This window comes from Oryctolagus cuniculus, chromosome 2 (assembly GCF_051225735.1).
Source record: "Oryctolagus cuniculus isolate XC-2025 breed Fujian yellow rabbit chromosome 2, ASM5122573v1, whole genome shotgun sequence".
In the NCBI taxonomy this organism is placed as follows: Eukaryota; Metazoa; Chordata; class Mammalia; order Lagomorpha; family Leporidae; genus Oryctolagus; species Oryctolagus cuniculus.
This window is the reverse complement of record NC_142868.1, coordinates 105,612,381-105,635,920: the sequence shown is the minus strand read 5'-3', so window position 1 is coordinate 105,635,920 and position 23,540 is coordinate 105,612,381. Positions and strand designations below refer to the sequence as shown.

Below are 23,540 nucleotides of genomic sequence, written 5' to 3'. Positions count from 1 at the left end.
AAGTGATTCTTGGAAAACTGTTAAGAAGGATTCTGAGGACCCAACTGGGTTCATTGAGAAAGAGTTCCCTGGTCATTTACTGATGTGCATTACAGGTATAGGGAACAAGTGACAGCGCACACGCCACACAATTATTATTCCTTGTGATTCCAAAATGATTTGTCAGTGCCGGAACACAGGCAGCCATCGGACAGACTGGTGTGGAACAGGGCCAGGCGGAGCCATCAGGAAGAACAATGGAGTTCACCCCTGGGCTTTCATTGGTTCCTTCCTTCACCTCCCTGGATTGCTAAGAGCTTAGGTGTAGCCTGATCCCCGGGCAGGTCCTATATGTAGGGAAGGAAGGGACAGGGTGAGTACAGGAGCCGCCCTCCAGGCCTCCCCTACCTTGGGCTCACACCCAGGCTTCGGAACTCAGGGCTACCCTGGAGGGGAGCACCTAAAGCAGCAGCCGTCCAGCGCCAACAGGCAGCCGGGAAAGAGCAAGGTCTTGAGAACTCGCGCTCCTGGACTTCGTGAGTATGGATGGAGGCCCTCGCCCAGTTCCCCGTTCAGCTTCCTCCCGTGAGAGCAGACAGCAGGGAGAGGAGGGGGGGAAGAGTGGCCACTTCCTCCAGCACAGAGGAGATAGGAAGAAGAGAGAAATATGTCTCTGCTGCTAGTCCCGAGTTTCCCAAAGCCTCTGCCCGTTGGTCCCAAGGCGGAACTCTTACCGTGAAGGGTGAGTCTCTCCTCAAGAGTGAACTTGAGCAAACTACTGCCAGGCCCTTCTCACCCTGCAGGTGGGAGACACCTGGCCCCACCTCCGTGGAAGAAGGCTCCCGATCTCAGTGTGTCTGCCCCAGGGCAGAGCTGGGGTCTGGTCAATGGAGCTGCTGCTAAAAGGATTCCCTCTTCTTAACTCGTCCTCCCCAGAACAGGCTCAGCCTGCACAACCACAGCCATGCAGGTGTGACAGTCTGGACTCACACACAGGTCTCGCAAAGCTCTTTCCCAGGACGGTGGGAGTGCAGTGGGTCCCAGGCACCCCAGAGCCCTGGCCTGGATCCTCAGGACGTGACAGTACTGTAGGAGAGCCAAGGAGGCTCTTCTGGAAATACCTGGACCTCAGGGCTTCCCTAAAACCTTTGCCCTGCATCCCGGCATCACTGTGTCACCCGAAGTCCACTTCAGGTGCTAGCAGCTCTTAGGAATGAACTTGGTCATGGAGACAGTATCTGGATGCCTGGCACAAACCAGTTAGTGGACTGTCCTGTAGCTCCACTGGAATAAACACCACAGAGCCGACCCCACCCATTATGTGGGCACTGGGAATGAGCAGGCCCCCAGGAACCTCCTGGAACCACCCCACAGGCCATTGTGGCAGCCTTGGCTTCTGTGCCTTCACCATCCCTTAGAGCCCAGTGTGTGAGGACCCCGCAAACTGATGAACTGGGAAGCAATGTACATCCCTGAACCAAAGGGCTCTGGGAGGGCTGGCTATGTGCCAATTTAATTTCCCATGGGGACGGCCGCAGACCAGGACTGTGTCTGCAAGCAGCAGCAATGCATGTGTAAGGGTTGTTGGGGATGGGCGGGAAGCAAGCTGGGACTCAGGGAAGAAAAAGTGTCTGTGTTTGACGGGCACATAAGCAAGTTCAAAGCCACTCGACCACGGTAACAGAGATCGGGTGCTGGCATCAGACCAAGCTGCAGGCACGGAGGTGCACCCATGTCTTCCCCGTGATGGAAAAGCTGAAACCAGTCGACGCAGAGGCTCCCAGGGCTTGCTAAGGTGTCACGGCTTTCCTATGTCCCTGGAGTCATTGTCACTTCACTTAGTGCGTTCAGGTTAGCTTTTCACTTAAGAAAGTTGTTTGAGGTAAATGTATTTCTTTTTCAACTAGTTGTAAAAGTTGTTTAAAAGATGTCCAGGGAGGTACTCTCGGCCAACTTAACAGAATAAACAGGTTTTCTACTCAAGCCAACAAATATTAAATTGAGGAATTTATAGTTCTGATAACAGAGCAGATGACTTGAAAACCCTCCCAAGACAACCGCAAGAAAATTCTAGAAGCCTGCAAACCTATGTTTGTGAGAGTAAAGGACATTCAAGGGGCCCCAAAAGAAGCGACTGCCTGGAGACAGCCCCCCAGGGGGGCGTGGGACCCACAGTGGGGGTGGGGGGCTAATGGAAAGGTTGGGAGACGAGCGTCTGGCCCTGGCAATGAGAACACTCAGGCTGAAGGACCCTAACCTGTGAGGGCTCTACAAAGGGCTCTGGAGGGACTGGACCCCCAAGGACAGAGAGCAAAGCAGCTGGGGCTGGGGGCCTCCTGGGCTGTGCACGCCCAGCGCAGCTTCCTTCCCGGGCTGGAACAGCTCCAGGCATGCAGCCCACTTGGCCCAGCAACCCCCGAGACAATAAATTAACTTAAAAATAAATCACAATGGCCGGCGCCGCGGCTCAACAGGCTAATCCTCCGCCTTGTGGCGCAGGCACACCGGGTTCTAGTCCTGGTCGGGGCGCCGGATTCTGTGCCGGTCGCCCCTCTTCCAGGCCAGCTCTCTGCTGTGGCCCGGGAGTGCAGTGGAGGATGGCCCAAGTGCTTGGGCCCTGCACCCCATGGGAGACCAGGAGAAGTACCTGGCTCCTGCCATCAGATCAGTGCCGTGCGCTGGCCGCGGCGGCCATTGGAGGGTGAACCAACGGCAAAGGAAGACCTTTCTCTCTGTCTCTGTCTCTCACTGTCCACTATGCCTGTCAAAAAAAAAAAAAATCACAAGTTATTACTACCCCCGGGCCACGTGGCTGGCCTTGTGTCCAAAGCCCCCGCACCCTGAGAAAATGAAAAACTGGTAAGGAAGAAGGCAGCTGGCTGAGCTGGAGGCCACACACCACAAGCCCCCACCCCAGGTAATTCTAGCCCCTTGTCCGGTAGGACATCCCCTTTCCCGAGATGCTTTGCTTCATCCTGGGTTTGGTGAAACCTCACCATGTAAATAAGTGTATTAAGCTCCATGTGGGATTTTGCAGATGTGTCGTGAAATTCCCAGGTGCCCGCACAACCCCATAAAAGGAGATGCACCTCCCTCTTACATCAGAGAACAACACTAAGACCAGGACAAGTGCTGAGCTTCTCCCTCTCCCTCTTCCTTTGCCATACCCCTTTGCTCCCTCACGCCCATCCCACTTCTCAACTGGGCCACGCCTCTGTGTGTCTGTTTTCTCACCTTTTACATAAGCTATCCCTTTGTGACCATATATGTATGCCTGTGTGTGTGTGTGTGTGTGTGTACTTAGGATACTTCTCTAAGTCAAAGGCAAGGACCTGGAATAAAAATCAGACCCTACCTCTCCCACTTCAAAACCCCACTGAGAAAGAATCCTCAGACAGAACAAGGAACGTACTAAGAACTCCTGGAACTTCGGGTTGTACAGTGTGATTACAGCCATTTGTTCTTGTATTTTAGAGTATAGAGGGCCAGGGCTGTGGTGCAGTGGGTTAAAGGCCCTGCCTGCAGTGCCGGCATCCCGTATGGGCGCCAGTTCGAGTCCTGGCTGCTCCACTTCTGATCCAGCTCCCTGCTAATGCACCTGGGAAAGCAGCAGAGGATGGTCCAAGGCAGTGGGTCCCCGCATCCACATGGGAGACCTGGAGGAAGCTCCTGGCTCCGGGTTTCAGGTCGGCTCATCTCCAAGCATTGTGGCCATTTGCATAGTGAACCAGCAGATAGAAGACCTCTCTTTCTTTCTCTCACTCTGTCTCTACCTCTCTGTAACTCTGTCGTTAATAAATACTAACTTTAAGGAGAATATAGATTGGACCATCAAAAACAGAATGACTGCATGGAAGAGTAAATTTCCTAAGCAACCCCAAAGCTCCAGAACTTTGTAAGAAGATGTAAAATACATTCTTTAAAATATGAAGGCACATCAAAAGTTCATGGGAAAATGGAATCAAAAGACAAACCTGCTTTGTTGCAAAAATCTTTGGAAAATTGTAATATGTATTTCTCATAAATTTTTAAGATCCCATATATGTAGGGGTTTCAGAATTTTTTTTGTCCCAAAATTAGCTTATTTTGATTCAATTGTCCATGAGCTTTTTAAAATGCCCTTGTTTATCTTCTTTAAGGCCTAACTGAGCTGCAAAACTGACAAGGAAATGCAAGCTCCATGGGGAACAGGAGGGCTCTCCTCCAGGCAGCCAGGGGGTGGAGCACAGGAGCCAGGAATTCTGGGAAGAGGTCAAACTCAGAAAACGCCTCCTGGAGATGGGGCCAGGTGAGATGCCCACCCCTGCCCCAGCCCCCTGGCCTGTGTATGGGGAGGCAGGGAAGGAGGCAATTCTCCACACACTGGAAATCACGAAGTGCCTCTACTCCATAAGCAGCCTGCCTTCACATTGTATCAGTAATGTGGCAAGTACATGAGACGTTTGGTTTCTCTGGTCCTTTTCTTTAAAATATTATAAACCTCAGGGCCAGCGCTGTGGTGTAACAGATTAAGCTGTCACCTGCAACACAAGCATCCCTTAGGGACTCAGGTTCCAGTTCCAACTGCTCCACTTCTGATGCAGCTCCCTGCTAATGCATCTGGGAAAGCAGTAGAAGATGGCCCAAGTCCTTGGGCCCCTGCACCCATGTGGGAGACCTGGAGGAAGCTCCTGGCTCCTGGTTCAGCCTGGCCTGGCCCTGGCTATTGTAGCCATTTGGGTAGTGAGCCAGTGCTGAATAGAAGATCTCTCTCTCTGTGTCTAACTCTGCCTTTCAAATAACAAAAAATAAATCTTAAAAAAAAAAAAAAAACTTTTTTAAACCTACAGCAAAGCTAAAAAGCAAGCAGTACAAAGAGAATCTGTCACCATCTCCCAGCTCCACCAAGTGATATTTTGCTGCCGCCACCACCACTCCCCTGCCTCTGTCCTTTGCTCCTCCCTCTGTGTGTGTACATGTGTGGGTATGCACCATGCACTTGGGAAGCTCATGGAAAAGGAAATGAAAAGATACGTATATTTCATGCAAAAAAATTGAAGTCCATGCTTACAACGGGGCTTCAAAATGTTCATGCAAATTGAGTATTATGAAAAAACTGTACATAGATTTCAAAAAAATTACACATCAAAATAAGCTCATCTTTTCATTTCCATTTATGCATGGGTTTCTGAAGTGGTCCCGTAGCTGTCCACCGACACACACATAGATGTACACCATTTCACTGAACCTAAGTGGGAGTCACTCTTGATGGATACAATGAATCCTTCACCTAATATGCTCTTTAGCCAAACTCAGAGGCACCAGCCTTTTGCAAAAGAATGAGGTTTATTATTTGCAAAGCCAGGCAAAGGAATATTTCTGCTCCAAATTATCTCCTCCTCCTCTGGCTCAGGGAAGGAGCTTATATAGCTGTAGAGGCCAAAGCTGGGGAAATTCGGGAGTGAGTCTTATCTTTATGTAACACCTTTAGTCATAGCTGTCCACATGCAAATCCTAATATGATCCAGCCTCACAGCAGTCATGGGATGTTCATGTTAATAGCAAATCCCACCTGCAGATTGGTAGCATTCATTCTTTCCTGAGTGACAAACTGCTTCTTTATTGAATGAGAATTTTTTTTCTTTGAAAATAAAACACCCTATAGATTGATCATAACAGGATTTGACGGGGGAAGAAAAGAGGAAAAAGGAAGTACTTAAGGGAAGAAAATACAGCCCACAGTTACCAGGGCTGAGATTTATCTTATTGTTAGCAAGGCAAGGGGGGCCTCAGTGGAGAAACGGGGCCTCTTCAATTTGGGGAGCTCTGTTCACTGTAACACTGCACTCCTACATGGTGTTGGCTTCGTCTTCTAAGAGTAAGGACATTCTCACTCGTGATCACACCGCCAACAACCATATATTCTGTGTTCAAATTTACCCAGAGGCCAGGCAGGTGTTTGGCTTCATGGTTAAGGCACAGGTGTCTCATATTGGGTACCAGGATTCAAGCCCCAGCACCAGCCCCTAGCTCCAGTGCAGACCCGGGAGAGCTGCTGTTATGGCTCATATAGTTGGCTCCCCACCACCTATGTAGGCATTTGGGGGTGTGAACCAGTGGATAGACTCTCTCTCTCTCTCTCTCTCTCTCTCTCTCTCTCTCTCTCTCTCTCTTTCTTTCTCTCATTCTCATATCAAAAAGGGAAAGACAAGCTTCCTTAACATTTTCTAAAGCTCTCCCCCCATTCAGAATCAAAGTTTCTTGCATTGAGCTTGGTGATGTCTCTAGATTCTTCTAGTCTAGAACAAGTGCTCTCAGCCTGGAGCATTTTATTTCTCTTCCTGGACATTCCCCTGCTGATGGTTCTTTTGAAGAATCCAGGCTCATTGTCACATGGAACTTCTCTACCTCTGGATATCTGATGATTTCTTCAGGATGAAATCCAGGTCTAACACTGTTCCCAGAGCACTCCACGGGCACTGCCATGGGCAGACACTCACTACCCCAAGTCCAGCTCCCATGGGTGCTGCTCAGAACACAGGGTTGAGGACATGGCCCGGATCTCTCCATCACTAAGGGATGCTTTCTCTTCTTTGATCCGTGGGCAGGTACTTGGAACTGCACGAACAGCAGGCCTGAGCCTTCTGTTGACTCAGTGTTTTGAACAATGGCTTCTGGCATCCATAGGAGTTTTTTACTTCTATCTTCCCTTCTACAGTTATGAGCTAGCATTGTCCTGTATGAAAGGTCAGCTAATGCTTAAAAGCAGGCACAAAGCCTTGCAAGAATAATGATAAATCTTTAAAAATTACTTATTTTTAGTTTACAAAAATAATATGTATCACTTATAACCCCATGTCTCAAAAAACACATACACAGCCAAATGCTCAGTCAACCTGATTAACCACTACTTCACATACTTATTTTTTTAAAAAGATTTATTCTATTTATTTGAAATACAGAGTTACAGAGAGAAAAAGAGAGAGACAGAGAGAGAGGTCTTCCATCTGTTGGTTCACTTCCCAGATGGCCGCAACTGCTGGAGCTGTGCATATCTGAAGCCAGGAGCCAGGAGCCTCCTCCAGGTCTCCCACACAGGTGCAGGAGCCCAAGCACTTGGGCCATCTTTACTGCTTTCCCAGGCCATAGCAGAGTGCTGGATCAGAAGTGGAGCAGCCAGGACTTGAACTGGCGCCCGTATGGGATGCTGGCACCACAGGCCAGGGCCTCAACCCGCTGCGCCACAGCGCCGGCCCTCACATACTTTTTTTTTTTTTTTTTTTTTTTTTTGACAGGCAGCATAGTGAGAGACAGAGACAGAGAGAAAGGTCTTCCTTTTGCCGTTGGTTCACCCTCCAATGGCCGCCACGGCCGGCGCGCTGCGGCCGGCGCACTGCGCTGACCCGATGGCAAGAGCCAGGTACTTATCCTGGTCTCCCATGGGGTGCAGGGCCCAAGCACTTGGGCCATCCTCCACTGCACTCCCGGGCCACAGCAGAGAGCTGGCCTGGAAGAGGGGCAACCAGAAAAGAATCCAGCGCCCCGACTGGGACTAGAACCCGGTGTGCCGGCGCCGCTAAGCGGAGGATTAGCCTGTTGAGCCGCGGCGCCGGCCAACACACTTATTTTTTAAGATGAAAACACTTAAAATCTGCCCAGTACCTCCCCGAACTCTGCTTTCCTGCTTGGTACTTGGTCCTTCTAGGAGGTTTGTTTACTTCTTTATCATCTGTGCATCCTGAAACAAAACTAACTAAACTGCTTCCTATTCCCACAGTTTTGATTTATCCTATTTAAATTAACATTATAGTATCAGATTCCCACCTTGTATCTCTCCCAGCTCTCTCAGAGTATATTTTTTAAAAAAGGAAGAAGGGTGCCAAGCATTGGAAATGCCACGAATATTTCCTTCTTCCAAATACCTGTGAAACCCGCAGTCACGATGTCCTTGGAGGCAATGGAAGATCTGCACCTGGAGGAGCCAGAGACCCAGGAAGTGAACGGAATCCTCATGACCAAGATGATCAGCGATAATTGGGACAAAATCTGGAATTTCCAAGCCAGACCTGATGATCTCCTCATTGCAACCTATGCAAAGGCAGGTGGGTCTGGAGGCCTGGCTGTGGGGGCACAGCCAGCTGTTGCCGAGATGAGAAAAGTGAGCCTCCTAATTTAAAGAACTGGGTGTCACCAGGGCTGGCCCCAAAACAGACGAAAGCCAGACTTACATACGAGCTTCCATCCCACCCCACCCCCCAGATCCAAGATTTCTATTTCGGTCCCCGGTAGAGAAACAGTGACCAGAATCCCAAATCCCAAAAGGACTTGGTGAGTTAGGAAGTGATTTAAGAACACAGAGACAGCACAGAGGTTCTTCTAATAGCTCTGGCCAACCCAGCCGCTTCCGGTTCCCATCTGCCAAAACCTTCTGGGATGAACCGTGTGATGCTCATTCTGGGGCAGGAGAGAGATGCGCAGACTGATTGCCTTCACCCAACACAAAAGGCGCTGAGAGTTAGGTCCAAAAGCTAGCGTAGTGCAGTGGGATGGAGCAGAGAAAAGGGAGGTGACTGCTGCCAGAATCTTGTAAGATGCAGAGGAGTGTGTGATGAAGGCAGACAAAAGGCAGGAAGTATCCCAGGCCTGTGCGTGGTAGAACAGGAATTCTGAGCTGGGGAGACTGTGTTTCTGCCCTGCTGGCCCTGAATCCCCTCCTTAGCCTCACTGCCTTCTCACCTAATCAGCGTATGTTGCCAGAGCCCACTGAGCAAACTGGGCAAGGCACTCCCGCAGCAGGCTTTAGGTTCTCAGGAACCACCTTGTCAGGCTGGTTAGCGCTGGATCCTTCTCTCGCTCAGAAAGGCACTAAAATTCAGGGCGGAAATTGTCAGTTCACCTTGGAAACTACATGGTCAATGCCAAGACCTTCCATGCAACGGTTCCAAGCTCTCTCTCCAGCCACCTGGAGCCCTCACCTCTCCCAGCACTTCTCAACTTTCTGTGAGCCCCACTCACACGCTCACATCCTCCTCCGGCTTCCACTCTTCCTTCCAAATCGGCTCCTCCACTGTGCCTTGCTGACCTCCTTGGCAGGGACCAGGCCTGCTCCTCTGACTTCTTCCAGAATTTTCCACACCTCATTGCCCTTCCTGTGTATTCAGTTAGCTGGGTATGTGTCATGTTTCAGCCCCAGTTTGGCTCCAAGCTACAAAGACAGCTGAAGTAGTAAAGGGAAAATAGGTGTTTCATGGATAGCCAGCCCTCTGTGCCGTGGCCCAGCTTCCCCCACACCCGTATGTCCATTTACTGATCAGTCAGGACCCCACTGGCTGTAAGTGTGAGAAAACCCAAATGCACAAAGGTGTTGGCTGTCCAGGACTGACCCTGGCTCCCAGCTTTCTACTCCACCATCTCCTGGTGCGGCTTTTGACTATGGCCCTACGCGACTGCTGGAACCCCAGCCAACACATGCATATTCGAAAGAGCAGCAAGGAGGTTAGAGGGCTTCCCAGAATTAAGTGGAGGGGCCACATTTAGCCTTGAGAAAGAATGAGCAATGTGGTCTTTGACCTAAGCAGTTGCGTATCCAGCTAAACAATGAGGGTCTCCTAATCGGGAAGAGAAGAAAAGCGCATAGAAGCTGGTCAGGAAGTGGTCTCTGCTGTGTTTTGCCCCCTCTGAGAATATTTGCTAGAGTTGCTAGAGTAGATTTGCCAGATTTACCCCCTCTGAGAAGATGTCAAGGTTGCTAGAGTAGGCACAGTGGCGAGCTCCTCTTTATTCTCCCCACATTCAGCTTGATTCATTCATTTGATCAAGCTGTACCTACAACACGAAACTCTGGGATAGAGGCAAGAACAAAGGGACCAGCTCCTTCCTGGATCCGGCTCCCAGTGTCACAAAGAAACAAATGCACAAGCAGATGGTAGCAATGAGCGCAGAGGGCCACCCACGCTCAGAGGAGGGCCCTGCTTGCCTTGGGTGGCCAGCAGAGGTGACCAGCGAGCTGATTCCGCTCAGCGTTCAGCAAACGTGAATTTAACTGAGTGTGTGAGCAATCAAGGAAACCGAATCACCTTGACAAGGATCCCGATGCTGCTAGGCACCACCTGGACCCAGGAGATCGTGGACATGATTCAGAATGACGGCGACGTGCAGCGGTGCCAGCGGGCCAACACCTTCGACCGGCACCCTTTCATCGAGTGGACTCTGCCTCCGCCCCTCAACTCTGGTAGGTGTGCCCCACCTGCTACCTGGGAAGGTTGGAACCACCGCACAGGGTCGGTTTTTACCCGAGGGGAAAATTATTTCTCCATGTAGCCTTCTAGAACACCTTTCCAAAAGCCACTGGGGAGGAGTTTGAAAGGATTCAGATCAAAACAAGGGAGGGGGGGGGACCACTCCCACTCCCTTTCCTAAACTCGTGATTTAGCAACCTCAGCACATTCCCGGCTGTTGCTCTTTGAGAGTCACCACGTATAACCCAGTGAGAGCTGGGCTGAACCAGAGCCCTCCAGAATTACGAGCCACGTTCAGGGCCAGCAGTGTGGTGCAGTGGGTTAAGCGTGGCTTGCGATGTCAGCATCCCCTATCAGAGCTCCAGTTCAAATCCTGGCAGCCCCACTTCTGATTCAGCATCCTGCTAATGCTCTAATGCACTTGGGAAAGCAGCATATGGTGGTTCAAGTCCTCGGGCTCCTGCTCCTGGCTCCTGGCTTCACCCTCTCCAACCCTGATGTTGCAGCCATTTGGGGAGTGAAGCAGAGGATGAAAAATCTCTCTCTCTCCTTCTCTCTGTTTCTCCTTTTTTTGTCACTCTTTCAAATAAGTAAATAAATCTTTAAAAAGCAACAAACATTCATGTGCTACCAGGTCAGGGGGGTTGTCTTTGAATATGGATTTCCTATAACCTATCAGAGAATCAAGCCAAATTATGCCTTGTACCATCATCAACAAATGGCTGTGCTTCACTCCCAACAATCTGAGAAAGTGAGATATGGACCCCTTAGAAGAGCTGTAATCAAGTTGGGAATCAAGGCCATGCTTCTGCAAAGCAAACAATAACATGTAGCAGCTTTTGCAATAGGAGATGACCCTATGCTGAGGACAAAAAAACTTTGAGATCAAACAGTCCTGCTTCAAATGCTGATTTAGATTCTAATCTGGATGACCCTGAGCAGGTTATTAAGGTCAAAACCTAAAGTTTCTTCATTTGTAAGATAACAATAATTAATTGAATGTTTCAAAACAGCTGTACAGAGGATTTGGGCTGTCCCCAACACAAAGAGATAGTAGGTGTTTACAGTGATGTATATACCAATTACCCTGATGTAATATTGCATACATTTGTTGAACTATCACACTGTTACCCCTAAAATTTACATACTAGTACAATTACCATGTGTCAAGTAAAATATTTAAAATAATAATAAAATAACTAATAAGTATTGAAAGCCTACTATTAATTGTGCTAATTGTTCCAATGTCACTTGTTTGAAAGCTTACCTTACTCTCTCTTTCAATTGCCTTGTCCCCTTTGCCCAATCAATTAACCCTGTGCACGGGGCTGTGTTTCTGAATTTTCTATTCTGTTTCTTCCCATTATGTATCTGTCTTCATGCCAATGCCACACCATTTTGATTACTATAGCTGTATAACAGGTTTTGGAATTAAGCAATATAATCCTCCCCCAATTTTTCTTCTTTTTCAATGTCTCTCTAACTATTCTAGGATTTTTGCATTTTTAATCAGAATTAATACATTGCAAAATTGAGTTTTCCTGTCTACAAAGGTGGTTTATATCTCCAGTTCTTTAGGCTTTCTTTAATTTTCCTCAACAATGCTTTGTAGCTTTCATTATGCAAATTTAGCACACCTTTAGTCAAATTTAACCTAGAGTATTCTTTATTTTATACTATTTCTTTTATTATTATAAATGACAATGCTACATTTTGAGTTTTGATTACTGATTGCTAGTACATTGAAATGTGGTTGATTTTTGTATTTGACCTTGTATCTTTCAACCTGGCTTATTAGTTCTAATATTTTTTGTAACTATTCTATTGAATTCTCTACTTGGACAACCATGTCTTTTATGAGTACAGAAAATTTTATTCCTTCCTTTCCGGTATTTATGTCTAAAGTTCCTTCTTATTGTCAGAAATCAAGGATGTTTATTACATCCTTGCCTTGTTCCTGATCTTAATGGAAAAGCATTCAATCATACACCATTAAGTATGTAGTTAGCTACAGGGCTTTGTAGGGTTTTGTTGCTTTTGTTTTCTTTTTTTAATATGTCCTTCATCAGATGGAAGATATTCCCTTCTATTCCTTGCTTTCTCAGAGTTTTTAATCATAGATCAGTGTTAGCTATTTATTTATTTATTTATTTATTTGACAGGTAGAGTTATAAACAGTGAGAGAGAGAGACAGAGAGAAGGGTCTTCCTTCCGTGGGTTCACCCCCCAAAATGGCCGCTATGGCTGGTGAGCTGTGCCAATCCGAAGCCAGGAGCCAGGTGCCTCCTCCAGGTCTCCCATGTGGGTGCAGGGTCCAAGCACTTGGGCCATCCTCCACTGCACTCCCGGGCCATAGCAGAGAGCTGGCCTGGAAGAGGGGCCGCAGGGACTAGAACCATATGGGATGCCGGTACCGCAGGCGGAGGATTAACCAAGTGAGCCACAGCGCTGGCCCCCAGTATTAGCTTTTTGTCAAATGCTTCTTAAATTAGAAATTTAATTCCTATGTTTTCATTCATTCTTTGTTTAGGGTTATAAATTTTTACCTGATCACTATGTTAAATATATTTAGTTTTGACATATAGTGTTTTCATTACATTTCATTTCACTACTTTTTTTTCAGAGTTTTTGTAATTTTACATGACATATTTCATAGATGTTTCTAAGTAGAACTGCTTTTATAAATTTTAGGTTTGGATTTTATTTCTTTTTAAAATTTTTTATTTATTTGAAAGGCAGAGAGACAGATAGACAGAGATAGACAGGACAGAGCTCTTCCACCCACTGGTTCATTTTCCAAATGCTCACCACAGTCAAGGCTAGGCCAGGATGAAGCCAGAACTCAATCTGGGCTCCAGTGTGAGTGACAGGGACCCGAATACTTGAGCTGCCTCCCAGAGTGCACTTCAGCAGGAAGCTGAATGGAAAGCAGAGCCCAGACTTGAACCAGGTATTTCAATATGGGATGCAGGCATCCCAAACAGCATCTAACCTCTGTGTCAAAGACCACCCCTAAAATCTAGTCTTACTGCACTGTGACCTGTTTTGCTCTGACCGTTGAGATATTGTGTTATTAATGTATTTCTATTTCTGCTTGTATCAACTGGGGTTTCTATTCTCTAAATGGTTCCTCAGTTGCTCGGTACATACATATTCATGACGCACCTTACTGATATAACAGGGACTTTAACTTCAGAAACTTTTTTTTTTTTTTTTGACAGGCAGAGTAGACAGTGTGAGAGAGAGACAGAGAGAAAGGTCTTCCTTCCGCTGGTTCACCCCCCAAAATGGCCGCTACAGCCGCTGTGCTGTGCCGATCCGAAGCCAGGAGCCAGGTGCTTCCTCCTGGTCTCCCATGTGGGTGCAGGCCCAAGCACTTGGGCCATCCTCCACTGCACTCCCGGGCCACAGCAGAGAGCTGGACTGGAAGAGGAGCAACCAGGACAGAAACCGGCGCCCCGACTGGGACTAGAACCCGGTGTGCCGGCGCCGCAAGGGGGAGGATTAGCCTAGTAAGCTGTGGCGCCAGCCTAGTTTTGCTCTTTGTTAATCACTGTACTTTAGTATTTGGATGAGTTTTCTTTTATGAGCCAATTTGATAATGGCTGATTTAAGCCCGCTTACATTAATTGAAATGACCGATGTGCTCTGTCACTGTTATACTGTCATGTGTTAAGATTATGCTGTGTACTACATATACTGTTTCCTTCCCTATTTAGAATATCTTTTTTTGTTTTTTTTTTTTTAACTATATTTTGGGTTTTTGGTTGGTTGGTTGGCATTGTGGGTATTTAGGAGAGTTTATACTTTTTCCTGGTGGATTTTTAGCATTATTACCTTTTATAATTCCTCACTTCTCCTTTCTTTTACTGAACATTTTACAGTCTGTTCTGCTAGTTTCAAAGGAATCCTTTGATTTAATCTGTTACTTACACAACAGTCAATGATCTTATTCGACGTTTTAAATCATACTCTTTCCACTTTGTTGAAATCTTTGAGTTTTACACATTATTCCTCTGCTCATGATCTCACCCCCGCCCCGAACTTCGATTCTAGTGTTAGACATGTGAGATATTCACTAACAGCCCTTTTCATCCATTTTCCAAGCAATCTCTTCATTAGATAAAGCTCATTCCAGCAGCTAGAAACCTATCTTCTACATCAGCCGCTTTCTCTCTGACCCTTCTCACTTCATTTGTTCATCCCATCATTCTCTTTCTTGTTTTCTGGCTTTGCTTCAATGACCTCTATGAAATTTTCATTTAAATCTATCCTCCAATCTCTGCTTAATAAGCTAATCTTAGTTTCTTGTTATTTGAGAGGCAGAGAGACAGACAGATGGATAACTGTCTGGTCCCATCTGCTGGTCCACTCCCCAGATGCCGGCAATAGTCCCAGCTGCAGGGCTGATGTTGAGCTGGTTGAAGAGGATGATGGGAGAATTGTCCCATGGAGCAGGGTAGAGAAGTGGAAAGAAAGGAAAAGAGAGACAGAGAGATCTTCTATCCACTGATTCACTCTACAAATGGCTGCAACAGCCAGGGCTGGGCCAAGCCAAAACCAGGAGCCAGGAGCTCCAGCCAAGTCTCCGATCTGAGTGGCAGGGCCATCTTCCACTGCCTTCCCAGGCACATTAACAGAGTGCTGGATAGGAAGTGGAGCAGCCGGGAATCAAACCATCACTCTGATCAAGGATGCTGGGACACAGTGGCAGCTTCACCCACTGCACCACTGCACCCTGTGCCCAGTATTGTAGCATTTAGCATTGGACTTTGCATTTCCAAGAAGGCCTTGCTTGTGGTCTGTTCAAGTCTTCCCTGCCTCTCTCCTGTTTTTCACAAAGCCTCCCTCTCTACGACTGTCCATACTCACTGCTTATTTCTATCTCTGGTTCTCATATTTCCTATAAAGCTCAGTTTCCATCTGGAAGTGCGTCTCAGCAGGGAGCACTGGTGGGCTTTGAAATAAGAGTTGAAGGAAAGGCTGAAGGTCTCCAGACAGAGCTGCTGGGGCTACAGCTGGCCCTGCAGGCCCCCCCCCGGGGAGTGCCACTTCTCCACCTGCCTTCGTTCTACTTCCCATCACAGCAACAAAGCACCCAAGGGCTTGTTGGGGTCCAAGATCTCACCTGCCCCAAACCTCCGAAAGCCCTTTTATCTCCTCAAACAAGCACCCACCGATGCCCAGCAAACAAGGGGAGCGGTGTGGCCTCAGTGGCTGCAATAGCTCACAAGTGTTTCCTCGGCCAGAACGGTCAGGTGTGGTGTCCTCGGGAGGGAAACACGTGTAGGCAAAACCATTATGTTAGCCAAAGAGCCAGTTATTCCGTCACTCTGGCTCCAGATGTTTGAACTGAATCCATGTAGCTGATGAAAAATGTTTGACTGATGCTGTGTGGCCGAATTTCCCAGGTCTGGATCTGGCTAACAAAATGCCTTCTCCCAGAACTCTGAAGACTCATCTGCCTGTTCAGATGCTACCCCCTTCTTTTTGGGAAGAAAATGCAAAGGTAGGAAGCGCCAGCTCTTCAAGCCCAGCTTCGACCACTGTGGCCACAGAATGTCTCTCATTGACTACAAACAAGCAGCACACGGAGAGAGAAGCGCCCAGCGAAGCCGCGGGGCAGAGGGCAGCATTGCCCCACTCCCAGCCTCCACTCTGGGGCTGCTTTTCCTTCAAAGCCCTGAGATGTTTCCAGGAAAATCATTCTGACTACCTGCCAACCAAGCCGCATTCAAACAGGGTGCCGATGACACAGAGCAGGCTCTTCCCGAGGAAGGCCGGTCTCTTAGTGTGGGTCTTCTAAGACGTGAGGGCCAGCGTGTGACCTGAAAGGCAATGTATTTGAGGAAACTCTGTTGGGAAGAAAGTTGGGTGAGACAAAGGAGCATGGAGAGCCGCTGTTCTGACCCCTTGAAGGAGAGCCAAGGGAGACATCTGGTAGACCTGGACTGCAGTGCAGCCCTAAGCAGGGTTCCCCACGCTCATGGGAGCCCTCCAGCCAAAGTCAATCAACAAACAGTCCCACATCTCAGGGCTGGGCCTGCCTTAGCATCAAGGCTGGGCTCACTCATTAGCCAAGAGCAGCCCTTGGGAATTATGGCTCAGAAGCAACCTGGTGGTGTATTCTTAGTAGATGAGGCTGATTGTTCACAGCCAGCCAGAGACAGGAACAGCCTATGTCACCATGGCAACCCTCTAGCCACATGTCTACTTTGGTGTCCAAAATAAGACCGTCTTCCTCTTGGGATGAGAAATCTGACCTTGTCAGTGTGTAGACAATTGGCCTACACGTAGAGGAAATCTCTATAAGTAGGTTCCCAAGTACTGCTATATTTTTATTTCCTCCACTTCCTATTTTTTTATTTTGACATTTCCTGATCCAAATCCTATAGATACAGGCTGGTTGAATGTACTAGTGGCTCTCTTTGATATCTGACTCACCCATGAGTCTTAATACTGATGAAATGTGGAATACAAGCCAGATGTCAACTTAGAAATTTGCAAAGGAAAGTCAGGTCATGTAGCACAATGGAATACCTGCAAGAGACAGACCAGCACATTTCTCCTTGTTAGCAAATTACTGGACACCCGCTTATATGAAGGCTGCTGAGAGAGTGAGTTGATGTTCTTTGTTTTTGCTTTAAAGATCTCTTTTACTTATTTGGAAGGCAGAGTGACAGAGAGGGAGAGAGAGAGAGAGAGAGAGAGAGAGAGAGAGCAAGTGAGAGAGAGAGCTTCCATCCTCTGGTTCACTCCCCAAATGCCTACAATGGTGAGAGCAGAGCGAGGCTAAAGCAAGGAGCTGGAACTCCATCCAGGTCTCCCATGAGGATGGCAGGGGCACAAGGACCTGGGCCATCTTCTGCTGCTTTCCCACATGCATTAGCAGAGAGCTGGATCTGAAGTGGAGCAGCCAGGATTCAAACCAGCACTCCAATATGCAATACTGGTGTCCCAGGTTGTGGCTTAACCAGCTGCCCCACAACGCTGGCTCCATGAGTTGCTGCTCCAAAGTGTCCCTCAGCTAAAATGATTGCAAACTCTTTCACCTTTTGGGCTGAAGTTACCAAGGAAATAACAAGTCAAGACTGTTTAGCCGAGACATACTGTCCTCAGTGCAATACTCAATCACGCAGTGCAATGGACAACTTGTGCCTCTTTTTCTGAATTTGCAGGATTTACCAGCTCTTTATCTTGCCCATTTCCTTACTAAAGATAAACCACAATACAACTGAATGGTTTTGCAACTATCAAGATACTATTTCATTATTGATTTGCATCCTTGATATTATACCTGGGTCACTTTTATTTGGGAAGCTTCCTGGTCTATTCTCACAGATAGATACCATCGCTCACTGTGTGATACTTTTACTGCCCAACCAATGTTATTTTCAAATCTTACAGACTCAGTGTCAGAAGACACACTAACACTTGGTTATTCGTCATACTAACATCTTCACTGTGTGAAATCAGTCCTCCTGAATAAAGTTTTCAATGGCAGCATCTCCCTCCCTTTATCCACATAGACTTGTGAATTATCTGAGAATGACCTTAGAAAGCTTAGTCTAATCTTTTACTTTTATGAAGGTGTTGTCGGCCAAATAATGGTCAGCCAAAGATATCTAAATTTTAGCCAAAACTAGGATTCTTACTATTGCAAAACAGACCTTGGAGACTGGCTGAGATACAGGTCTTGAGATGAGAGGATTGTCCTGGATTATCTAGGACCTAAATATCATCACAGAGATCCCTAGAAGAGGAAAGAAGAGGTATCATAGTAGGAAACAGGAGATCTGGCAACTGAAGCAGGAAGTTGGAGTCGTCTTAGGAAGGAATCAAAAGCTAAAGAATACAAGTGACCTCCATAGGCTACAAACAACAGGAAAATGAAGTCTCCCCTAAAGCCACTAAAAGGGACCAGCCCTGCTGACACTGTGACTCTAGCTGTGAAATCTGCCCTCCAGAACCACAACATTTGTGGCACTTTGTTACAGCGGCCATTGGAAACTAATATAGATGGGTCAAAAACTTGAAATTTTCTTGTGACATTGGACTTCACAGCACAAGTTCATTTGAATATGTTCCCTGCGTAGCCCAGGACTTCCCCCATTCTCCAGCTGCTCAATCCCAGACAGCAATCACCAACACAAGCAGTAGATATTACACTAAATGCATTGGCACAATAATAAGACCTTGCAGTTATATCCTATGTGATGGCTTCCTTGGTGCTCTCATGAATATTGGATAGAAAATCTGTGGAAAGAAAGGGGGCAGAAAAACAAAGTCACACCAGGACGCTGCTCCTCCAAGACAGTAATGGGGGAAACGCAGCTGGGAATGTAAGAGTTGGAGTAATTTGCTAAGAGAGGCCAGCACTGTGGCGCAGCAGGTTAACGCCCTGTCCTGAAGCACCAGCATCCCATTTGGGCGCCAGTTCTAGTCCTGGCTGCTCCTCTTCTGACCCAGCTCTCTGCTATGGCCTGGGAAAGCAGTAGAAGATGGCCCAAGTCCTTGGGCCCCGGAACCCATGTGGGAGACCCAGGAGAAGCTCCTGGCTCCTGGCTTCAGATTGGCACAGCTCCAGTCGTTGTGGCCAATTGGGGAGTGAACCAGCAGACAGAAGACCTCTCTCTCTCTCTCTCTCTCTTTCTCTCTCTCTCTCTCTCTCTCTCCTCTCTCTGTGTAACTCTGACTTTCAAATAAATAAATAAATCTTTTATAAAAATGCACCTGTTGAAACCCTAAGCCCCAAGCTGATGGTATAGGAAGTGGGGACTGTGGGAAGTGATTGGGTCACAAGTGTGGAGCGTTTGGGAATTAGATTAGTATCCTTATAAGGCACGATCATCTATGAGGAAACCCTCGCCAGATGCTGCATCTCCTGGCAATTTAATCTTGCACTCTCAGCCTCTAGAACATGAGAAACATATTTCTGTTGTTTACAAGCTATGAAGCCTGTGCTATTTCATTATAGCAGCCTGAACAGACTGAGACACCGTGAGTAAATGTCTTAACCCCCAAAAATATCAGACTGGGTGACTGGTGTTCATACACAAATCAGGACCCTTTTGAGAGGTGCTTTTATTGTTTATGCTAAGATCACAGCTAATATAAGAACTGTCAATCTGGGCAAATTGGGAGCGATGTCACCTTGATCACAGAAAACACATGCATATTTAATTATTCAAATGGAATAGTCCAAGGTTCTATCAAGAGACGTTTTAAGAATCTGGTTCTTCATACTGAATAAAGATATGTTTCTGCTTTGTTTCTCTCTACCTTTTATTCTCCTCATTGGACAATTTCAGATCATCTATGTGGCTAGAAATGCCAAGGACTGTCTGGTGTCCTACTACCATTTCTCAAGAATGAATAAAATGGTGCCTGACCCTGGCACATGGGAGGAATACGTTGAGACATTCAAAGCTGGAAACGGTAAGTGAAAGAAAACCACAGGCTCCTATTTCCTTATCCATTCATCTGCTAACATCAGAAAGGAAAACTTCCAATGGATGGTTGCATCTACCCAGGTCCTGCAAGGACAAGACGGAGCACTCAGACTCGGTCATCCAGGGAGACTTTAACAGAAAACTACTGACAAAGCTATGGGAAGAGTTTAAGGACCCCAGCAGGGCTAGTAGAGTATTCTGGGGGAGCAGAAGAAGACCCTTGACAGGAGCTGAGGCCTTGGATGGGGGGAGAAGGCGAGCACAGTAAGGCAACAGGGAGGGTATCAGGGGAATCAATACAACCATCCAAAAGCCTTCCAATGCCTAAGCGTTCCAATGCCTCTTGCTGGCCAAGTGCAGGTACAAGCCTGAGATCAAGGAGCTCACTGACACAGTCTGTAGGGTTCAACTCACAGGGCACTGAGCGGGGTGATAAGGATGGAGTATGGAGGGTAGGACCAGCAAAAGATATTCAACACAGCTGTCTTCCTCCCATTTACCCTTATAGGGAGCAAATGTGCCCAAATAATATCTGACAATTAGGAGAGAACTTCAAAGGTTTATGGGAAAATAGGATTCAGAGATAAGTTTATTTTGGTACCAAAAACATCTGGAAATCCAAGCCTATTTTTCATATTATGCATTTTCTATGAACTTTTTAAAGATTCCTCATATACATTTTTTCAGCAAAAGGCTTATTTTTCAAATACTAAATTATAAAGATTAAAAAATAAGAATCGAAGCACCTGGTCTTCTGCACATAAGAATTCTGCCCAGGTTTTTGTCCTTTGCTCATAGGCATTAAACGTCCTCTTTCATGAGACATGCATGGTCATTTTACACATTTCAGGTTGACATTGATGTCTCATCTCTTTCCTTCCCCTCAGTGCTGTGGGGCTCCTGGTATGATCACGTGAAGGGATGGTGGGACGCAAAAGACCAGCACCCCATTCTCTACCTCTTCTACGAGGACATGAAGGAGGTGAGGCAGTGTGGTCTCCATGAGATCCTCCCATATCTTCAGATATGATAAGTCCCTGGCACGCAACCTTCCTCTCGCTCTCTCTAGGATGTCCTTTCTAACTCAATTTTATCCTCAGAAGCTCTGACTGCTCTTTTGAGCTTCTAAATTTTCTTTGTTTCTGTTCAAGATTTCAAGAAGATTCTTTTTCTCTGTAAATAGCGTTTGCTTTATGGGGAAATCAACCTGTTGGGTCTTGACATCTATGAGCCGTGTTTCTCTACCAACAAATTGGTATCACGTCTATCCCATGAGACTGTTGTAGAGATTTATGTGATCATATCTGTGTAGTGCACATAGCTGTGTCAAAGAGTTTAGCTTCCTTCACCCTCTTCCAAAAGTCCCAGACTCCCATCACAGACCAAGGTTTGATCCACAAGAACTTTGGTAGGATAGTCTCACATATTGGGATAGTGAACTGATTTCTGCAGCTTAAGTCATTATGGATGAGTAGCGTCAGAAAGTCACTTTCTTGACTGCATGGATTAGTGTCTGAGAATTACAAAACCACCTCCCCTACCTCGACTGGAAGTCCATGAAAACTAACAAAATGCTATGCCTCCTTCTCTTCCTGCATCTCCTTGATCAGAAAGACCCAAGGAAAAAAGATTCACATTTCTGGATCAACTCGAGGTGCCTTTTATTTATCTTCTTACTGGTCATCTGTTAAATTCATGGACCCCTTTTGACATCTCTTATAGCCCAAATGTTATACTGCGCATCACCATCAACATTGTCCCTCCTTCACAGAGTCTGCTGTGGTCTTCCCAGCAAATCTCATGGTGCCCTCTCTGTATGTGGGAAGCCTGTGTGTTCCCAGCCAGTCATTACTGTTAGTTGGATGATTTTCATTTGATTCTTCTACTGTAGAGCAAGGTCCTTGTGGATAACCCTCAGCATTGGGCTGCTGCAGCCTCCGACCCAGTACAATGCCAGGCACAAGAAATCAAGTATTTGTTGAATATCTTTGACTCCCTAGCTCACCACTCTCTAAACACTGTACAAGTAGAACATCCTAGCTAAAGGATGATGCAAAATCATTTTTATGTGACTCTCTGCACACAGGACCCAAAGAGGGAAATTGAGAAGATATTGAAGTTCCTGGAGAAAGATGTAACAGAGGAAGTTCTGAATAAAATCATCTATCACACCTCCTTTGATGTAATGAAGCAAAACCCGATGGCCAACTACACTACTCTGCCCGCCAGCATCATGGACCACTCCATCTCCCCTTTTATGAGGAAAGGTAGATGTGGTGTCTATTCTAAGATGCCCCACGGGGCTCAAGGGTCTCATGGTCTGCTTGGAATTTCCAGAACTGTTTCATGTCTGTTGCTTCTTCTTGCAAGCAGCACCACGAGACAGCTTCTGAGAGGCGAGCTGCTTCTTTCGCCCCCTTCTGGTGTGCATCCTAAGGGTGCATGCTCACTTCTCTCTGTGCTCATGGAGCCATCACTGAGACTCTACTTTGTTTCAGGGATGCCTGGAGACTGGAAGAACTATTTCACTGTGGCCCAAAATGAAGAGTTTGACAAGGATTACCAGAAGAAGATGGAAGGAAGCACCCTGACCTTCCGCACAGAGATCTGACAGCAAGCGGGGAGTTTGCCCTGGACTTTCTTATTTGATCCTAACCATCTGAGTATTGGGATCAAGGACACTTAAACAAAGACACTTTCATTCCCATCCTGAGCTGTTCTGTATATCTCTAGATCCTGTGCCAGTGGGATAATATTTCCTCAAAATGTAATCAAGTCTGGGTGCAACATGTTAAATTTAATTACCTGATCATTCACATAGATACCTACTATATGATAATGTTCTCACTTGTCCCAAGGAAAATAAACTTACCTCCATCAGTAGTCCTCAACAGTGTGGTCTTCAGAGGCAAAAAAAAAAAAAATCCATGAAGAGAGAAATACAAATAATCCCCAACTTAGACTTTTCAACCTTGTAATGGTGTGAAAGCCTACCTACACAAAATTCTGGCTTCACTTTCAGACTAATATTCAGTTAATTACATAGATACTCAGCACCCTGTTATAAAGCAGCCTTTGAGTTAAGTGATTTACCTAACAATAAGCTAATGTGAGTATTCTGAGCACATCAAAGTAGGCAAGGCTATATATGTTTACACACACACACACACACACACACACGGATGTTGCTGAATGCAGTATAGACATGGAAACCCAAATTGCAAATATTCATGGGTAATTTACCTTAAAGCCATTCACTTAGATAAAAGGCAGCGTGGGAAATCAGAATCACAAAATCTTAGAATGAGAATCAGAAAAATCAGGAAGTTCACACTCCCAGCAATCTCACTTTTCAGATGAAGATGACTAAGAACTGCAAGGGGTGGCCCGGCCGATGTTTTGTGGTAGGTATGGCTGGATGGGGACCCTCTGCCCCTGGCTGGGGTGACATCTCCCACACACTACTCGGACCATGCCAGTCACAAATGCTTCCTCTTCAAAGCACATCTCAAGTTCACCAAGGCCTCCTGATGCTCAGGACTGCACTGCCACAGCCTGGGTTCCATGGAGCCTCTTGGATACATTCACATCCCAGGCCCTTCTGAGGGCTACAGCATAGGCAGCTCTTCCCTCAGGGGTCTCTGTTGCTGAGAGTTCTGTGATCAGGAGAGGCCACCCCCAAACATTCAGCAGAGCCCAGTGCTGCCCCTCGGCCAGAGGCCAGCTCTTTTCAGGGCTTCCAGGCCCTTCTTTGGCTCATCCTGCCCAGCCCTACTACACTTCTCCCTGGCCTTCTTCACCAGGCCCTACCGTCGGCACCAAAGTCCCTGAGTCTTTGACCCTTTCTATGTTGTAATAGCCTAGTGTGGGCTAGCTGCTAATAACATGTCTT

At 46.8% G+C, this 23,540-nt stretch overlaps 1 protein-coding gene across 2 annotated transcripts; it reads left to right on the top strand.

The window, feature by feature from the left end:
* The first annotated feature begins 341 nt into the window (after positions 1–341).
* Positions 342–22,534, top strand: SULT1C3 (sulfotransferase family 1C member 3). Of its 2 annotated transcripts, XM_002709593.5 has the most exons (8): positions 342–515; positions 7,896–8,060; positions 10,061–10,189; positions 15,608–15,705; positions 19,508–19,634; positions 20,536–20,630; positions 21,735–21,915; positions 22,147–22,534. In XM_002709593.5, exons 2-8 carry the CDS (start codon positions 7,901–7,903, stop codon positions 22,257–22,259), a joined length of 903 nt encoding a protein of 300 aa, XP_002709639.1. In that variant the 5' UTR covers positions 342–515; positions 7,896–7,900; the 3' UTR covers positions 22,260–22,534. The 2 variants fall into 2 exon arrangements, with proteins under 2 accessions (XP_002709639.1, XP_089183552.1); XM_089327426.1 differs by lacking the exons at positions 342–515; positions 7,896–8,060; positions 15,608–15,705 and having other exon boundaries at positions 10,001–10,189.
* Positions 22,535–23,540: the final 1,006 nt, after the last annotated feature.